The following is an 18,945-nucleotide window of genomic DNA, read 5'->3' as shown; positions in this document are numbered from 1 at the left end:
ATGGCTATACCTGCAAATAACCCTTCCTCGGCAGTCGCTGAAGCCACACCTCTACACAGCTGTCTGTTGTCTTACAGTGGCATAAGCGTAAAAGAGATTTTTTTTTTTGACATGTATTATAGCACCTGCTGGCTTTGTTTCCCTCCCTTATACCATAATATTGCTTGTTGATTTGTATCAACGGATTTGCATCTTCTGTTCACCACACACACACACACACACACACACACAGACACATCCACCCCACTCCCCCCACTAGTGACTAGGTACACTTGAATTCGAAGTAAATAGCACACACAAGAGATATGTCCAGCACGTGATTCTCACAGGCCTGATTTCACAGCAGTGCTGGAGGCAAACCTCGCAGCCTCCAGCCTGTGCAGACGGCATCATGACAAATTGTATAAATATGTGCAAATTGTCCAAATGATGTCATGTGTGCCCCAGCCTGCTCTCCAAGCGGGCAGAACGCTTCAGCGGAAGGTCAGGGCAGGCCTTGCTCTGAATTCAATTGAGGTAATTGCATTCAATTTGCTTAAATGTATCACAGAGAAAAGCCCTGTCTGTTGATCTCAATCGTATTAAGAAGTTTATTTTCCGCCGGGGCCGGACTCCACGGCCTCACGGAGAGGAAGCCTTCTCTCGGTTATGTCCTTCTTTCTCCTGCTTGATTCCAGGTCCTGGGGGCAGCCCTGGGAATGCCAGGGAGGGCCCCCCGCCCCCGCCACAAGAAATACCTTATGGCTCTCTCCCTAGCCACCTGCAGGTCTCGGAATGGCCGCAAATAAGCGTGAGGATTTCTGTGCTTAGGGAATAGTTTGCCAGCTCTTTGCAGGTGTGGTTTGACGACGCCAGTGAGTGAACAAAGCCTGAAGTTTCACCCCAAAAGATCGTTCTGTGGTTTGCCTGCCATGATTCAACAGCCCAGGATCTGCTCGGCACAGACAACCTGAAGTGTAAAGAGGCTCCTGAGAGCCGGGTCCCACCTCGGCCCCAGACACCCCCCCTGCACCGACCCAGTGAGCCCCCAAAAGTCATCTCTACCAGAGGTTCTCCTCATTTCTGAGAAGAGGGAAGCAGGGCCCATGCGTTTTGAGGTTGCCTCTGGCTCCAACGCGGTGTCACGCAATGCCAGCCTCATGAGGGTGAGAGTCCTCTGAATGGCCCACGCTCTCTTGTGACAATGCCACTTGTCTGTGAAGGAGAAGGCCAAGCTGACTCGCACGCTGAGTGACCCAAGGATGGAGGGGGTCCCCGGGGTGGGTACCGCACCTCCCTCTTTGCAGACAAGGAGGGGGCGGCTCTGAGACCCATAGGGATGTACCTGAAATCATATCAATTATTTTTTTCTGACCCGAGTGGAAGAGTATTAAAAAATCAGTAACAGGAGGAATTTTTTTCCCGACCGTCTTTGGCTCCCTCTCTCGCCACCCTTTTTCTTCCTCCATCTACCCCAAAACATTTTCCCCACCATTTTTTCCCCACTGCCTTTTTGCAAAGCCTTCTATACTTTACCGCTCACTTCCGTTTTCCCCACCCATCTACCCCAAAACTTTTCCCCACTGTCTTTTCTCCCTCTCTCTGGCCACCCTTTTTTCCGCCTCCCGCTCTCATCACCCTCTTTTGCTCCTTCATCTCCCCAAAAACATTTCCCTCATCTTTTCCCAAAGCCTTCTCCCCACTCCTGCTGCTCACCACCCTCTCTTTCCCCTTCCGTCTACCCAAAAACTGTTTCCCTATCATCTTTTTTCCCTTCCTCCTTGCCACCCTTTCCCTTCTCCATCTACCCAAAAACATTTTCCCGCTGTCTTTTCGCAAAGCCTCTTCTCTACTCCTGCTCACCACGCTCTTTGAACCCATCTACCTCCCCAATTTTTCCCTGCCATCTTTTCACAAAGCCTTCCCCTCTTCCCGCTCGCCCTCTTCTTTCCTCTATCCTGCTTGCCACCCTCTTTTTGCCCTCCATCTACCCCAAAGTATTTTCCCCATCGCCTTTTTCCCAGTCCTCTTTCCCCACTTCCTCTGGCCACACTTTCTATTCTCCTCCCGCTTGCCACCCTCCTTTCCCCCTCCATCTACCCAAACACTTTTTACCCACTGTCTTTTCTTTCTACACTTTCTTTTCTGCCTATCGTCTTTTCGCAAAATCTTTTCTCTTTCCCGCTCGCCACCCTCTTTACCCTTCTCCCACTGGCCACCCTCTTTCCCCCCTCCATCTACCCAAAAGCTTTTCTCCTCACTGTCTTTTCGCAAAACCTTCTCTCCCTCCTGCTCGCCACTCTCTCTTCCCCCTCCCTCTCTGCAACCTCTTTTCTCCTCCCACTTGTCACCCTTTTCCCCCCTCCATCTACTCAAAATCTTTTTACCCACAGTCTTCTTTCCCTTTCTTCTCTCCCCACCATATTTTTGCAAACCTTCTCTCCTTCATGCTCATCCCCGTTCCCCCCTCACAACCCTCTCTTACCCCCTTCCATCTACCCAAAAACTTTTTCCCCACCATCTTTCTGTGAAACCTTCTCTCCCTCCTGTTCACCACCCTCTTTTTCCCCCTCCATCTACCCCTCAATTTATTTTTCCCAACATCTTTTCCTCACCGTCTTTATGCAATGCCTTCTCCGGCTCGCCATCCTTTTTTCCTTTTGGCACTAACCACCCTCTTTACTCGAGGTCTAGGAGAAGGTGGGGACCGTGCCCAACGCTGGCGGCTGGAGCCTTGGCCACTGTGGCTCGCCTGGCTGCGGTTGGTGGTGGCGACGGAGACTGCATCTCTGTTAGAGTAGTAGAAAGGTGGCAGGGTAGGTGCGCTCTCTGCGGCCACACTGCCCCCTTGCGGGGTGGTGGGGGAGCGGGTTTGGTGTGCTTTTGGAGCTGCACTGCCTGCCGCGGGGGGCTGGTGGGTGGCACTATCAGGTGTTGAATTGCTGGCAGTGGGGCAGGTTTGCTGCGCTATCAGAGTCTACACTGCCTAAGGTGGCGGGGGGTTGGAGGCAGGTTGTGTGTGCCGTCGTGCACTGCCAGCGGCGGGTGGTGGGGTGTTAGGGGCATTATTAGCTGCTACACTGGCCGATGCAGGGGGCGGGTTGGGTGAGCTATCGTGAGCTACAATGTCAGCAACAATGCCAACTGGCAGGCAGTCGGGAGTGCTTTAGGGGAGTTGTGAAATGTTGCATTGTCCGTGGGGGAAAGGGGAAGGTGGGGTCGGGGGGTTAGTTGGGTGCACTACCCTGGGCGTTCACTGCCCGCGACAGGAGCAGACTGGGGGCGCTATCTGGGGCTATACTGCTTGTGGTCCGGGTGGGGGGCGGGTTTAATGGGGTGCTATTTGGTGCTGCAACACCCATGGCAGGGATGGGTTGTGGACACTATCGAGTGTTACACTGCCAGGAGCAGAGGGGTCGTTTGGGGGCGCTATCAGGGTTACACTGCCTGCAGCAGTCTCTGGGTGTGTTGTGGGCACAATCTGGGGGCTAAGCTTGTGGTGGAGGGGGCAGGTTAGGGGCGCTATGGGGGGAAGCTGCACTGCTGCTTCCAGCGGCAGGTTGTGGAGGTGGCCACGACAGTGGTGGCCTCTGAGGAAGGGGCCCTTCTCCTCTTCCCGGACTCAAGGCTCTAGAGGGTGAACAACTTCTGCTCGTTTTGGAGCGCGGAGGGTGCACAGAGTTTTTGCGGCAATCCTCTGACCACCGCAGGGCCCTCACACCCACCATGGTTACCCGGCCCTTGCCCTCTTGCTCTGTGTTGTGGGGACCATCTGGGAGCCCCAGGCATGGAGTAGTGGGCACCACGGGGGCTCAGGGTCCTGTGGGTGGAGGAGTCAGGAATGGGAACTGGTACTTGGGTGGGGAGGACTGGCTGGGTCTGAGTTTCTGCTGTTCTTGCTCCCCAAGGAGCCGCGGACACTGTGGTGTCTCCAGTCCCCACCCCAGGTCAGGAGGCCAGCTTGGTCTAGGAGGAGAGGCTGGACTTTGGAGGGTGGGTGTGAGTGCCTTCACTGAAACTGGCCCCAGCCACCCAGTGGGCAGCATGACAGGGTGAGGCTCTAACACTGCCACTTTCTGCACCCTATTGTAGGTTTTTCTGGCATTGTCTGCCCAGCTGCTCCAAGCCAGGCTGATGAAGGAGGAGTCCCCTGTGATGAGCTGGAGGTTGGAGCCTGAAGATGGCACAGCTCTGTGATTCATCTCCTGTGGTTGTGGCGGCCACGGTGATGGAGACGGCAGCTCAACAGGAGCGGTAGGAGGGTACCCGTGGAGGCCAAGTGGTAGGAGCCTTGGAGGGTGGGCAGGTGCATGGAGGGTGACAGCAGCGCTGATTCCTTTGGCGTCGGTGCTAATGGTGGCAGCAGCAGCAAGTCTAGGGGTCAGGAAGGAGAAGTAGGAGAGCTTTGGGGCCTGGCCCGGCCTGGGGTGGGTAAGAAGCTGCTGGTTCTGTACTGCAGGCCTCAGTGACAGTGGTGGAGGTGCAGCCAGGGCAAGGAGGAGTCCTCCCCCTTCTCCTGTGGTCTCTGGTCTCTGGACGGTGCCCTCCTTCTGCTGGCATCTGAGCCAGGTGTGAGTGGCAGCATTGTTTCATTCTTAACAGAATTTAGGGGCTTACTATTTGTGTATCTTTTTGTTTTTGGTTGTGATAACCCTTAAGGGACAAAAGGCTTCTTTGGCTGGGTTTTGGTGTGGTGGGATCCCCCCATGTAAGACACAGGGTGCTTTCCTGGCAAGCTGTGTGTTGGAGGGAGTTCACCAAGGGGAAGAAAGGGAACCTCTCAGGAAGGTGGCTGCTGTGGCAGGTCCCCTGCCTCTGGGCACCCTTTGGGACACCTAGTTTCCCCTGTAGAAGAGGGGAGGCTTAGACCGGTATCACTTGTATCATCATAGAGGCATCCTGGCTGGGCCAGTTGATTTGACCTTCCCACTTCTTCAGCCCACCTGCCCATGGTGTCACCTGGGGAAAGTGGAACCTCAGGCCACAGGGGCAGAGGCTTCTCCGGCAGACTGATTGCTATAGCAGATTCTGTTCTGCCTGCTGCTCAGGAGGGCTTCTATGGCCACCGATCACTGCAATCTCCACCTCCTGAGATCAAGCGGTTCTCCTGTCTTAGCCTCCCAAGTAGCTGGGATTACAGGTGCGCTACCATGGACGGCTAATTTTTTGTTGTTGTTGTTTGTCTTTTTTTTGAGATGAGTCTCGCTCTGTTGCCCAGGCTGGAGTGCAGTGGCGTGATCTCGGCTCACTGCAAACTCCACCTCCTGGGTTCACGCCATTCTCCTGCCTCAGCCTCCCTCCCGAGTAGCTGGGACTACAGGCGCCTGCCACCATGCCCGGCTAATTTTTTGTATTTTTAATAGAGATGGGGTTTCACCGTGTTAGCCAAGATGGTCTTGATCTCCTGACCTCATGATCTGCCCACCTCAGCCTCCCAAAGTGCTGGGATTACAGGTGTGAGCCACCGTGCCTGGCCTATGCCTGACTAATTTTTGTATTTTTAGTAGAATACTAAAAATACAGGGTTTCACCATGTTGGCCGGGCTGGTCTTGAACTCCTGACCTCAAGTGATCTCCTCTGCCTTGGCCTCCCAGAATGCTTGGATTACAGGCATGAGCCACCATGCCCAGCTCTGATCTCTTATTTTTATTAAAGTTTTGAAATGCCACTCCCTAAAAAGGCTGCATCAATTTGTAATGTCATTAGCAATGTGTGATAGGTCTAGTTTTATCAAACCTTTGTCAAGTATGATATACTAAAATCTTTATCTTAACAACTGAAAAAAAGTACTTTAGTTCTAAGTTTTTGCTTACTTGATTAGTAGGACTAACGAATATTTTACATTTCTTTTTCTTTTTTCTTTGAGACCTGAGTCTCACACTGTTGCCCAGGTTGGAGTGCCGTGGTGTGATCTTGGCTTACTGCAACCTTTGTGTCCCAGGTTCAAGCAATTCTCCTGCCTCAGCCTCCCAAGTAGCTGGGATTACAGGCACCCACCACCACGCCCAGCTAATTATTTGTATTTTTAGTAGAAATGGGGTTTCACTATGTTGGCCAGGCTAGTCTCGAGCACCTGATCTCATGATCCACCTGCCTTGGCCTCCCAAAGTGTTGGGATTACAGGCATGAGCCACCGCGTCAGCCTTTTTTTGAATTTTATTATTTGTGTTTCTTGTGAATTGTCCAGTCGTGTTTTGTCCGTAGTTTATTAGGGTGGGGGCATTCTAACTGTTTCATATTATTAATTTAAGCTTGTTGTATGACATACTTTAAGACATTTGCTCTAAGAATTTCACCTCATTTCATTGTATAGGTAATTATCTTTTGTGTAGTGAAAAGTCCCATTATTTCTTTTAGTTCCTTTAAGATTTTATTCAATTATTTATAGAAGTAGTAAGATAAATATTTGTAGATTAGGTAAACAAAGCATTCGAATTTTTGACTTTTAGAAAGTAAAAAACATTTGATTTAATGTCTATTTTTGTTCATTCCCATTTCTTATCTAATTAATAGAACACAGTACTTGGAGGAGGAACAAAAATTTAATCATGATATTGCTGTTTTTCATAACAATCTAGGACTAGTGATAAGTCCTCTCTTTCATCAAGAAAATATTGAAGGCCGGATGCCATCACCTGTAATCCCAGCACTTCAGGAGGCTGAGGCAGGCTGATAGCTTGAGCTCAGGATTTCAAAATCAGTCTGGGCAAAATCGTGAGATCCCGTCTCTACAAAAAAATAAAAAATTAAAAATTAGCTGCATGTGGTATGCACCTGTTGCCCCAGCTGCTCGGGAGACTGAGGAGGGAGGATCACTTGAGCCTACGAGATTGAGGCTGTAGTGAGCTGTGATCATGCCACTGCACTCTAGCCTGGTGGCAGAGCAAGACCCTGTCTCAAAAAGAAAAAAAAAAAGAAAGAAAGTATTGAGAAGTTAACTTATTTCATTACCTTAATGAAAAATAGTTAAGGCCGGGTGCAGTGGGTCACGCCTGCAATCCCAGCACTTTGGGATGCTGAGGTGGGTGGATCACCTGAGGTCTAGAGTTTGAGATCAGCCTGACCTACATGGCGAAACCTCTTCTGTACTAAAAATACAAAAATGAGCCAGGCATTTTTCTGTTAAGTTGATCATCCTTTTAAAATGATTTGTAAATATTTTTTGCATGCTAAGAAAATAAGTATTTGTTATATAATTCTAGATTCTAAATATTTTGAAGCTGTAAATGAGGTTTTAAACTCTGAGATCAGTTTTCTAATTTTGAAATAAAGTGAATCTCCATTGAAATTTACAAGTAGGGGCTGGTGATTGCAGAGTCCAATGCATAATTTATAGTTTTTCCTATTCTGGGTGCAGTTGTCATTTTAACCTGAATGCCAGGTAGTTATCTTTATAAAACTATCATTTCTGAGTTATAGACGTAGCATTGGGGTGGTGGAAAAAAAACACCCTGTGCCTCTATATGTGCAGTTTTGCCAGAGACAATTTTTATTTTTATTTATTTATTTATTTATTTATTTATTTATTTATTTATTTATTTATTTTTTGAGGTAGGATCTCACTCTGTTACCCAGGCTGGAGTGCAGTGATGCAATCATGGCTGCTTTCAGCCTCAACCTTCCTGGCTCAAGTGATCCTCCCTCTACTCAGCCTCCACAGTAGCTGGGACTGCAAGTGCATACCACCACACCCAGCTAATGTTTAAATTTTTAGTAGAGACAAGATATCACTATGTTGCCCTTTCTTCCTTCACCAAAAAAAGCTGATAAACTGGCTTATTATATAACAAGGAATTCTCATTTTATTCTATTTATATTGTATTATTATTCTTTAATTTCAGTGATGTGAAGCAGTGTTTTTTGGAGGTTTTGAGTGTGAGCTTTCTCATCAGACACTGAAGAATTTTTGAGCCTTAACTCCATTACTTAATTAGCTGTGTGACCCAGACCACTTCATTGTACAGCTCTGTTCTTGTGCTGGGGAGGGCATTCACACAAAATACAATGAAATTGTGCTTCCTGGTGGTTCTGATGTGGCTTTAGGCAAGTTCATTAAACACTGCGCTTTCAATAAGATAATGCATGTGGAATGCTGAGTACAGTGCCTTTAAGGCACTTAACGGGATATGAGAACAGTTCCATAGCCCTTCATTTTTACTTTTGATTAAGAGTTGTATACTAATAACTAACTGGGTGAGTTATAAATGGGGAAGTAGGGTCACTGTGAAGTGGCTATGAAATAGCATAGAGGATATATATAAAAAGCTGTATTTTTACTACATATTTTCAAACTACATATTTCATTTTAGTTTGGAGAACTTTACTGAAGAATAAAGAAGTAGTAGTATGTGAGTTTGGATCATTTCTATGGTTAGGTGGTGGCTGCACTAAGGCCTTTCCAATTCTTAGTCCCGTGAGAGGTAGATAGGTTTGTGGGGGGTAGGGGAGAACAGATAAATGAGATACATTTATATTTTTTTGCATGGTAACTTATAAGGCATTGTCAAGAGAGGGAATTCATTGGAGGCAAAGAAAAATATAAAACATAGTGTATATAGGGCTTTGTAGCATCCGTGGTTTCAGGCATTTATGGGAGCCAGGCAGGGGTGGGGTATGGGGTTGAAATGTATTTCCTATGGATAAGCACAGGACTACTTTATATCACTTAATCCAAGACCCTCTTACTGGTGAGGAATCCAGCATTTAAATTTATGTATGCATATGATAAAGCTAGAATTTTTCCAGATCTGAGACTCAAAGCTCTTTGTATTTTCATTTATACTCCAGCTCTTTTGAGGAGCTTTCAAGTCTATTTACAAAGACAGGAAAAACAAGAACGGACATAGTGGCTCACGCCTGTAATCCCAGCACTTTGGGAGGCTGAGGCCGAGACCAGCCTGGTGAATATAGTGAAACCCCGTTATCTACTAAAAATACAAAAATTAGCCCGGTGTGGTGGTGTGTGCCTGTAATCCCAGCTACTCAGGAGGCTGAGGTAGGAGAATTGCTTGAACCTGGGAGGTAGAGGTTGCAGTGAGCTGTGCCACTGCACTCCAGCCTGTGTGCCAGAGACTCTGTGTCAAAAAAAAAAAAAAAAAAGGCCGGGCACGCGGTAGCTCATGTCTGTAATCTCATTGCTTTGGGAGGCCAAGGCAGGCAGATTACCTAAGGTCAGGAGTTTGAGACCAGCCTGTTCAACATGGCAAAACCCTGTCTCTACTAAAAATACAAAAATTAGCTAGGCGTGGTGGCAGGCACCATAATCTCAGCTACTCGGGAGGCTGAGGCGGGAGAATGGCTTGCACCCGAGAGGCGGAGGTTGCAGTGAGCTGAGATGGCACCCGTCAGCGCACTTCAGCGTGGGTGACAGAGCGAGACTCTGTCTCAAAAACAAAAAGCAAACAAAAAACAAACAATAACAAAAATCCTAGGAAAAACATACATGCAACAGAATGTTAAAGACGAGATTCTAAGGCTTTTTTTTTTTTTTTTTTTTTTTGGAGACAATCTCACTCTGTCGCCCAGGCTGGAGTGCAGTGGTGCGATCTTGGCTCACTGCAGCCTCCGCCTCCCTGGTTAAAGCAATTCTCTGCCTCAGCCTCCCAAGTAGCTGGGATTACAGGCGCCTGCCACCAATCCCGGCTAATTTTTGTAGTTTTAGTAGAGATGGGGTTTCACCATCTTAGCCAGGCTGGTCTTGAACTCCTGACCTCGTGATCCATCTGCCTTGGCCTCCCAAAGTGCTGGGATTACAGGCATGAGCCACTGCTCCTGGCAGAGATTCTAAGTTTTTTGAGAATAGTGACTGTGTTTCTTGGGTCACGGCTCTATCTTATACATCTGGCACAGTGTGTGTGTGTAGCAGGTGTTTAATATTTGTTAAACACAAGTGGTCCTTAATATCAAACAGCATGGGATTTAAGACATGAACTTGGGTTTGAGTCTCAGCACTTTCACTTCTTAGTTGTATGACCTTGGCCATTTAATCCCTTTGATCTTGAATTTCCTTATCCGAAAAATAGGGGACATACTAATTAACATCTATTGTGATGGGTTGTAATGAGAATTAAATGATAATGTGTACAAAATACCTAACTTGATTGGATTTGTGGTACGCAGTAGCTATAAAGACCATTTTAACCCCAATATGAGAAGGATTCACTCATCACACTGTTGTATACTTCGTAGCTATTACTTCTTTAACCCCCAAGGACTTGTTTAAAAAAGTGTTCTTCAGTTTCTACTTCCCAGTTCCCTTGTGGAACTGGTAAAAATTTAAAATATATTAACATAATATTTTATTTCAAATGATAAACAGTAAGGTAAAATGTGGTTTTTCTTGGACAACATATGGTAGAATGATGTCTGGAATATTTAGTTATGTCATTTAATACTTTTTTCCTTACCAGTTTTTAAAAAAATTATTTTATTTTAGGTTCGGGGGTACACATGCAGGTTCGTTACATGGCTAGATTATGTAATGCTGAGGTTTGGCCTGCTAGCGCAGCCATCATCCAAAGTGACCCTAGTACCCAATAAGTAGTTTTCAACCTGTGTACCTCCTCTTCTACCTTCTCTTTTGGAATCTCTGGTCTATTACTTCCATCTTTATGTTCACATGTACTCATTGTTTAGCTCCCACTTAGAAATGAGACCATGTGGTATTTGATTTTCCGGTTCTGAGTTACTTCTTTTAGGATAAAGGATGAAAAAGAATGTAGCCTCCAGCTCCATCCGTGTTGCTGTGAAGGACATGATTCCATTCTTTTTTATGGCTGTATATTTTTACCTTTTTTGCGAGGGGGAGAGGATTTAAATATGGACCAGCATAATGAAGAAAATATCTGTAATCCCCCTATTCACATAACCCCTGCTAGTTTAAAAAAAGTTCGTGTAGGCTGAGCATGGTGGCTCACACCTGTAATCCCAGCACTTTGGGAGTCCAAGGCTGGAGGATCACTTGAGCTTAAGAGTTTAAGACCAGCCTGAGTAACATAGTGAAACCTCATGTCTACAAAAAATAAAAATTAGCCAGGTATGGTGGTGCATGCCTGTAGTCCCAGCTACTTGGGAGGATTGCTTGAGGCCAAGAGTTCGAGGCTGCAGTAAGCTGTGATTGTGCCACTGCACTCCACCAGGCATTTAAAAAAAAAAAAGTAAATAATTAGAAAATTTAAATAGTGTAAACTAGAGGCCTCTCCTATTAGTTTGCGAGAGCTACCATAACAAAATACCACAAACTGAGTGACATAAGTGACACTATTTTTTTTTTTTTTTGAGACGCAGTCTCACTCTGTCGCCAGTCTGCACGATCTCGGCTCACTGCAGCCTCGGCCTCCCAGGTTCAAGTGATTCTCCTACCTCGGCCTCCCGAGTAGCTGGGACTTCCAGCCTCCAGAATTGAGAAATTTAATTTCTTTTAATTTTAAAAAATTAAGAGTGACACTCGGCCGGGCGCAGTGGCTCATGCCTATAATCCCAGCACTTTGGGAGGCTAAGGCAGGCAGATCACGAGGCCAGGAGATTTAGACTATCCTGGCTAACACGGTGAAACCCCGTCTTTACTAAAAATACAAAAAGTTGGTCGGGCGTGGTGGCTCATGCCTGCAATCCCAGCACTTTGGGAGTCCGAGGTAGGCGGATAACCTGAGGTTGGGAGTTTGAGACCAGTATGACCAACACGGAGAAACCCCGTCTCTACTAAAAATACAAAATTAGCTGTGCATGGTGGTGCATGCCTGCAATCCCAGCTACTTGGGAGGCTGAGGCAGGAGAATCGCTTGAACCCGGGAGGCAGAGATTGCACTAACCCAGATCACGCCATTGCACTCCAGCCTGAGCAACAGGAGCAAAACTCCATCTCAGGGAAAAAAAAAAAAAAGTCTAAGTAGTCCCAAAAACATAAAATTTGAGCCTCAAATAAGAACTGTTTTAAAATTTTAATATATTGTGTTTTTTCGCCATATAATCCCAGGTATTCTTCAGGTTAGAACTCAGTTTCACAAAAAAGGGTGTGCTTGAAAAACTTAGCAAAATCTCCTGATTAGATACTTTTTTCATTTGTTTCTGTTTTTTTTGAGACAGAGTCTCGCTCTGTTGCCCAGGCTGGAGTGCGGTGGCACAATCTTGGCTTACTGCAACCTCAGCCTCCCGGGTTCAAGCGATTCTCTTGCCTCAGCCTCCCGAGTAGCTGGGACTACTGGCACACACCACCATGCCTGGCTAATTTTTGTATTTTTAGTAGAGACAGGGTTTCACCATGTCGACCATGCTGGTCTTGAACTCCTGACCTCAGGTGATCCACCCACCTTGGCCTTCCAAAGTGTTGGGATTACAGGCATGATCCACCACGCCTGGCCAGAACATACTTATTTAGCAGGTGTGGATATGTGTATTTACACAGACTTACTTGTAAATAGATGTATAAATGTATACCCGTAATGAACGAAATTGATGAAATTATATATATTTATATATTCATTATAAGGGGTTACATTTTTCCCCCAGCCTAGAAAGCTTCACTACATAACATGATTATGTGGGAATTTGAGAGTTGGATCGCTTTGCATTACTGTAAATGATAGAGCTTTATTTTAAAGTACTTTTTATTCTAAAGGTATATGTGCTTTTCATAAATTCAAATTCTAACAATAGGTATACATCACAAGTTCAGTTTTACTCCCCAGAGGTTATCACTGGAAACTTTTTTTGTATATTTTTCCAGATGTTTTTGGTTTGTAGATAGGACATGTATGTACTTAGAAAAAAAGTACAGACATAGGCAAATATGTTCTTTGAAAACAAATGGAATTAGGCCGGGCACGGCGGCTCACACTTGTAATCCCAGCACTTTGGGAGGCCAAGGTGGGCAGATCATGAGGTCAGGAGATCAAGACCATCCTGGCTAACACGGTGAAACCCGGTCTGTACTAAAAAATACAAAAAATTAGCCAGGCATGGTGGTGGGCGCCTGTAGTCCCAGCTACTTGGGAGGCTGAGGCAGGAGAATGGCGTGAACCCGGGAGGCAGAGCTTGCAGCAAGCCGAGATGGCACCACTGCACTCCAGCCTGGGCCACAGAGCGAGACTCTGTCTCAAAAAAAAAAAAAAACAACAACAACAAAAAACCAAATGGAATTATACTATAAATACTGTTTTGTAACTTACTTTTTTTTGGCATACTAGTATATGTTATACATCTTTTCATAGGTATATCATTATTAATGTAGGTGCAGTTCAGTAATGATTGAAATGAAGTTTTCATTATCTTCTATTTTTGAAAAATTACCAATAACTACATATATAACTGAAATCACATTATGTAACTGTCAGTATAAAGGAATGGCTCAGGTAAAACCCAATAGAAGTTGTATATTTAATATTTTTAATAATTTTTTTGATTAAAAAGTTAAAACTTGTACTACATGGCTATTAGGGTAAGGAAGTATGATCTCTTTAACGTACATGGTATTTTAAAAATATCTTATTCTGGTGTGTCTTCTTGATTGTAAAACCCCACTTAACATTTTGGGCTTCTATTTACATCTTTTTACTTTAAAATAACACTATTCTGTGGTTATTCTTGTGGCATATTAAAGTGATATTTTAAGGAATACTTAACCAAATTCTATATAAAATGTATCTACTCTAAGTTAGAAATCTTGGTGCACTTACTGGTCTTATGATCTCAGAAGTCACTTAAGATCCTGAGCTCTGTATTAAGCCAGTGCTGGTTCAAGTTCTGGATCTACCATTGAATAATTGACCATGACTTCTTTATAGTTCAGTTTCCCCAACTGTTGAATAGGAATAATGATTGTTGTGATGAGTCCATAAAAAATACAGTCTTACTGACTTTATGGTGGCCGAAATTTCAAGAGTAACACAATAACAGTTAAGTCATACTGGGACTCAGGCTAATCTTTTCTCCGTTGCCCTAGGCATTGATGTCCACCTGGCAAATGAGGGTGAGAAGTGGTGAGGGATTGCATGGGAGGTTTGGGGACAAGGCCTGGGAGTAGTAAAGAGGCATCTTTCACTTTTGCCCACATTTCATTGTCCAGACCAGTCATGTGAAAGGGAAGCTGGGAAATGTAGTTTAGCCATATGCCAGGAGGAAAAGGAAACGATTTGGTAAATAGACAGTTTTTGCCACCAGTGCTAAGCACAGTTCCTGGAAGATGGTTTTCAAGTCATTAAGCAAGTCACTTTTCACCTCTCCAGGTCCGTGTTTCTTTCTGTAAAGTGGGAAGGGGGATGATAATGAAAACTTCTGTGAAGCACTGTTTTGGGAGAACTATATGTTATAACCATCTTAACTCACTTAATTCTTACAAAAGTCCTCTGAAGTAAAGACTATTATTGTCCTTTTTTTTTTCTTTTTTAACAGCTGAGGAAGCTAAGGCTCAGAGTGAGTCATGGACACAGGATTTAAACCCAGGCAGTCTTTTCTGTAGGGTCTGTGCTTTTATTTATTTTTATTTTTATTAATTTTTTTTTGAGATGGAGTCTCATTCTGTCGCCCGGGCTGGAGTGCAGTGGTGTGATCTCAGCTCACTGCAACCTCACCTCTCAGGTTCAAGCACTTCTCCTCCCTCAGCCTCCCAAGTAGCTGGGATTATAGGTGAGTGCTACCACACCAGGCTAATTTTTGTATTTTTAGTAGAGTCGGGGTTTCACTGTGTTGGCCAGGCTGGTCTTGAACTCCTGACCTCAGGTGGTTCACCTGCCTCAGCCTCCCAAAGTGCTGGGATTACAGGCATGAGCCACTGCACCTGGCCTCAGGCATAATGTGATATCATTTATAAATATTAGAGAATGTAGTTCTAAAAAGTGAAGGCTTAAGAAAAACCTAATACCACCATCATACTTAAAAAAAAATTGACAGTTAAATCCATAATATCATCAAATATTCTATGTTCAGGTAAACATGTCTCAGTTTTTAAAAGTATTTGAAGAAGGCTTACATATTGCGATTAAGTCTCTTAATCTGTAGGTTACCACCTTTCTTTTTATTCTCACAATTTATTTGTTAAAGAAATGGGTTATTTGCCCTGTAGAGTTCCCGTAGTCAGGATTTTGCTGATTCCTGAGATTCAATACCAGGTTTATCCCTGATGTTTCTTTATTTTCTGTATTTCCAAATGTGTAGTTGGAACCAGAGGCTTGGTCAGAGTCAGGTTCAGTCTTATTTTACAAGACTGCTTCGTAGTTGTGGTGCATTCTTTCATCAGGAGTCACAAAATGTGATTTTCTCTTTTTGTGACACTAGCAACTGTTGGTGACTAATGCCTAGATCCTTTGATTCATTAAGGGTTGTAAAATGATAATGTTCTAGTTGTGTTACTCCTTCATTTTATTATCTGGAATACTGTTTTATAAAAAGAAAAGTTTCCATCACCTCTTACTTGGTTGCCCAGTGTAACTGTTCATATGGGAAAGGCAGAATAAATGTTTGCTTGTTTACCTTTCTTTACCAGTTTCCAGTGTAGTCAGGAGGTTCACTGTATTTTCCAGCTGTGATTAATAAATTTTTAAAATTATTATTTTTAATGTATCTGTTACTGTATAGGACAGTATCTGGAAATACCCAAAGACAAGATCTCTAAAGAAGTCATTGGCTAGTGGTGGATCAGTGCAGTGTGGTGGTGGTGGTGGTGGTGGTGATGGTGTTGGTGGTGATGGTGATGGTGGTAGTGGTGATGGTGGTGGTGGTAGTGGTGGTGGTGGTAGTGGTGATGGTGGTAGTGGTGATGGTGGTAGTGGTGGTGGTGGTAGTGGTGGTGGTGGTGGTAGTGGTAGTGGTGGTGATGGTGGTGGTGGTGGTAGTGGTGGTGGTGGTGGTGATGGTGGTGATAGTGGTGGTGATGATGGTGGTAGTGGTGATGGTGGTGGTGATGGTGGTGGTGGTGGTATTGGTAGTGGTGGTGGTAGTGGTGGTGGTCGTGGTTTTAGTGGTGATGGTGATGGTGGTGGTGGTGGTGGTGGTGGTATTGGTAGTGGTGGTGGTAGTGGTGATGGTGGTGGTGGTAGTGGTGATGGTAGTGGTGGTGATGGTAATGGTGGTAGTGGTGGTGGTGGTGGTGGTGGTAGTGGTAGTGGTGGTGGTGGTGGTGGTGGTCGTGGTTTTAGTGGTGATGGTGGTGGTGGTGGTAGTGGTGGTGTTATGCACATGGGGGATGATATAGCAGAGGAATTTAGCTTGAAATCACGAAAGAGCTCTGGAGTTATCCTTGAGCTGTGTTTTGAAGGTTGAGTAGCAGTTTGTTATTGGAGGAGGTAGAGGTTACTTTTCAGGCAGAGGGAGCAGCATGTGCGAAGGCTCTGAGATGTGAGAGTTTGTTACTGAAGAAATTTGGTAGGGCTGGAAGCTCAGTGAGCTTCGTGCGAGAGAGTCAAGAAATGAGGCTTTAGAGGTAGTATGGGTTTTAAGTCATTGAAGGAATAGTTTTGATTTAACTCTGAAGGCCATGGAGAGACATTGAAAGGTTTTATCCAAGTGAATGGTGGAAGGAACAAACTGTGGAACCCTTGGGGCAGCACTGAGAAGAGCGACTCATGATGCCCCTTTTCTGAACTGCTTATACAGATTTGATTCTCATTCTTGGCATTACTCCTGATTCCTCCTTCGTCTACATGCACACGCACCTACACACACACACAAACACACACAGAGACACACGTCTGCCTCTCGGATCTCCTTCTAGAGTCTTAGTTCTTGTTTTTTTCAGAATTTGGGCAACTAGCAAGGCTAGAAAGGAGGCCATCTAAAAAAGTGATTGGTGTTGAAAAGTTGCTGCTCCCGTCCTAGGAGCACAACTCTTCACTTCATAGTAATGGGAGTAACGACGATGATGAGTGTGGACAACTAATGAGCACTTAACTGTAGTACCAGGGACTATTCTCAGAATTCATTAGTGTGACAACCCTCTAAGGTAGGGTCTGTTATCCCCATTATACAGATGTGGCAGAAACGGCAGGGAGAAGTTAAGTGACTTGCTTAAGGTAATAAATGTAGTAAGAAGCAGAGGTGGGATTGAACCCGAACAGTTTGCATCTAGAGTTCATGCTCATAACATTCTATTTATTGCCTTTCTGGTTTTATGACCCCCTTCTTATCCAAGTGTATGCTCTGTGCCCCGCACATACAAACTAGTTCCCATAACATGTGTAATATAATCCCTCCTTTCCCAGGGTTTCCCGGCTTCCTATCCTTCCCCTTAGCTTTCTGTCATCAGTTTTTCCTAGGATTTCTCGTTCAGCCTATGTCAAAGTGAGAGTCACCAACATAGTTTATGATAAATACTGTTTGATTACAGGAATGTAGGAAGATGTGCAAGCATTCTACTAAAAATGCTTTTCCCACAGATAGAGTAAACCAAGGTTGCTTAGGTTTTGTAAGACTGCCATTCAACTATAAATAGGCCTTATGTATGTTGACTAAATCAGAAAAAATTTAATATAGCTAAATTTTAAATAATCAACAACAGAAAATAAAAATATTTTGCCCCACCATCTTAAGGTTACAAAGACTTAGAGGTATATTTTATTTACATGCATGCATACACACACACACACACACACACACACACAAATTATACATAGATGTGTAGAAAATATAGAAAAGTAGAAAAATGTATACAAATATTTGAAATACATTATGTGGAATCATGTTTGTATTTTTTTAGCTTAGGAAAGAAAGCCATTAAAAGAGTTACATGTCAATAACCATGATACTATAGGATTTTAGTAGTTGCAGAGTATTACATTACTTAAATAAATGATTCATGGAATAGTCTTTTTTTATTGGACGAGGAATTTTCCCCTCCCCCTCAATCTTTGAGAGTTAGAAACAACGCAGAGATGAGTGTCTTTATAGTTAAACCTTTGTACATTTTATAATTTACTTATGATAAATTTTCAAGTTGAATTCCTAGGCCAAAGGGTATACAGATTTTAAAGACTTTCAATGTTGGCAGATATCACTGTAGGATAATTATACCAATTTATACTCTTACCAGTAATATATGAGTGTATATATTTACCTATTACTTGCCAGTTCTGGAAATTGTGAATTGAACAGAATCTTCCAAAAAGCACTGAAAATTGGCCTGGGAATGTAAATATCCTTTTCTTCCCCATTCAGCTTACTAATGAATCTATCATAATCTCAGCTGTCTGAATCTAAAAGAGAACCAGTAAAATTGAGATAACAAGTTTATTGCAAAATAAATGACCTGAAAGCCACAGGCATTTGGTGGGGTAGGAGAAGGGCAGGTAGTGGTGACTGAGGTGACTCTGTGTTTGGGTTTTTGAAAAGATTGTAGATTTGAAGGATAAGGAGTTCAGAGAAGTAGAAAGGCAAATAGGGGCTGTTATAAATAAGGACAGTGGCATGAGCCAACGGGGTTATCTCTCATATTTAAAGAACATGGCTAGATCTGGTTTCCCTATAAGTTGATTCCTTACTGTTATTCTGAGTTGAATGCACATCTTTTGTCTCAGTGAAGCCTGAATGGCTTTTGATGTCTCTGATCTGGAAAGGTTGTTTGTGTATCTCAGAATAAGTCATTTTGCTAAAAAAGGCTACTCCTGAGGGAGAGCAGTGGAAAAAAGAGTTGGAAAAGTGGATTGTAGCTAGTTGAAAAAAGGATTTGAATGTCAAGCTTTAGGAATTAGGTTCTTATTTGGTATGTTACAGGCAACCATATGGACTTTTGAGCAGGTGAAAAGTACAGTATTAATGGGTAGGGATAGCTTGGGAGGGAAGGAGACATGGACATTGAGCTTCAGAAAAACCAGTTAGTAAAATGTTTCAGATAATACATTGGTACTAGAAAAAGATCCATTGAAATGTGAGGCATTCACATGGAAAGAACTGGCAGAATGTGGTAATTAACTGCTATAAGGACCCCAAAATAAAAGGAGTAATCAAACATCACTCAAAGCTTTTAGCACAGTTTTTGA

At 44.1% G+C, this 18,945-nt stretch overlaps 1 protein-coding gene across 1 annotated transcript in view; it reads left to right on the top strand.

Moving 5' to 3' along the window:
• LOC129529382 (uncharacterized) overlaps window positions 1–18,945 on the top strand; it is a 51,716-nt gene continuing 32,771 nt past the window's right edge. The window contains exons 1-3 of the mRNA XM_055374061.2: window positions 1–87; window positions 551–790; window positions 4,072–4,172. Of these exons, the coding sequence (XP_055230036.1) occupies window positions 1–87; window positions 551–790; window positions 4,072–4,172 (428 nt within the window). The remainder of the gene's footprint in view (window positions 88–550; window positions 791–4,071; window positions 4,173–18,945) is intronic.

Source organism: Gorilla gorilla, chromosome 22, assembly GCF_029281585.2.
Source record: "Gorilla gorilla gorilla isolate KB3781 chromosome 22, NHGRI_mGorGor1-v2.1_pri, whole genome shotgun sequence".
Taxonomy (NCBI): Eukaryota; Metazoa; Chordata; class Mammalia; order Primates; family Hominidae; genus Gorilla; species Gorilla gorilla.
The sequence above is the reverse complement of the archived record's forward strand: the minus strand, read 5'-3'. Positions and strand labels throughout refer to the sequence as shown.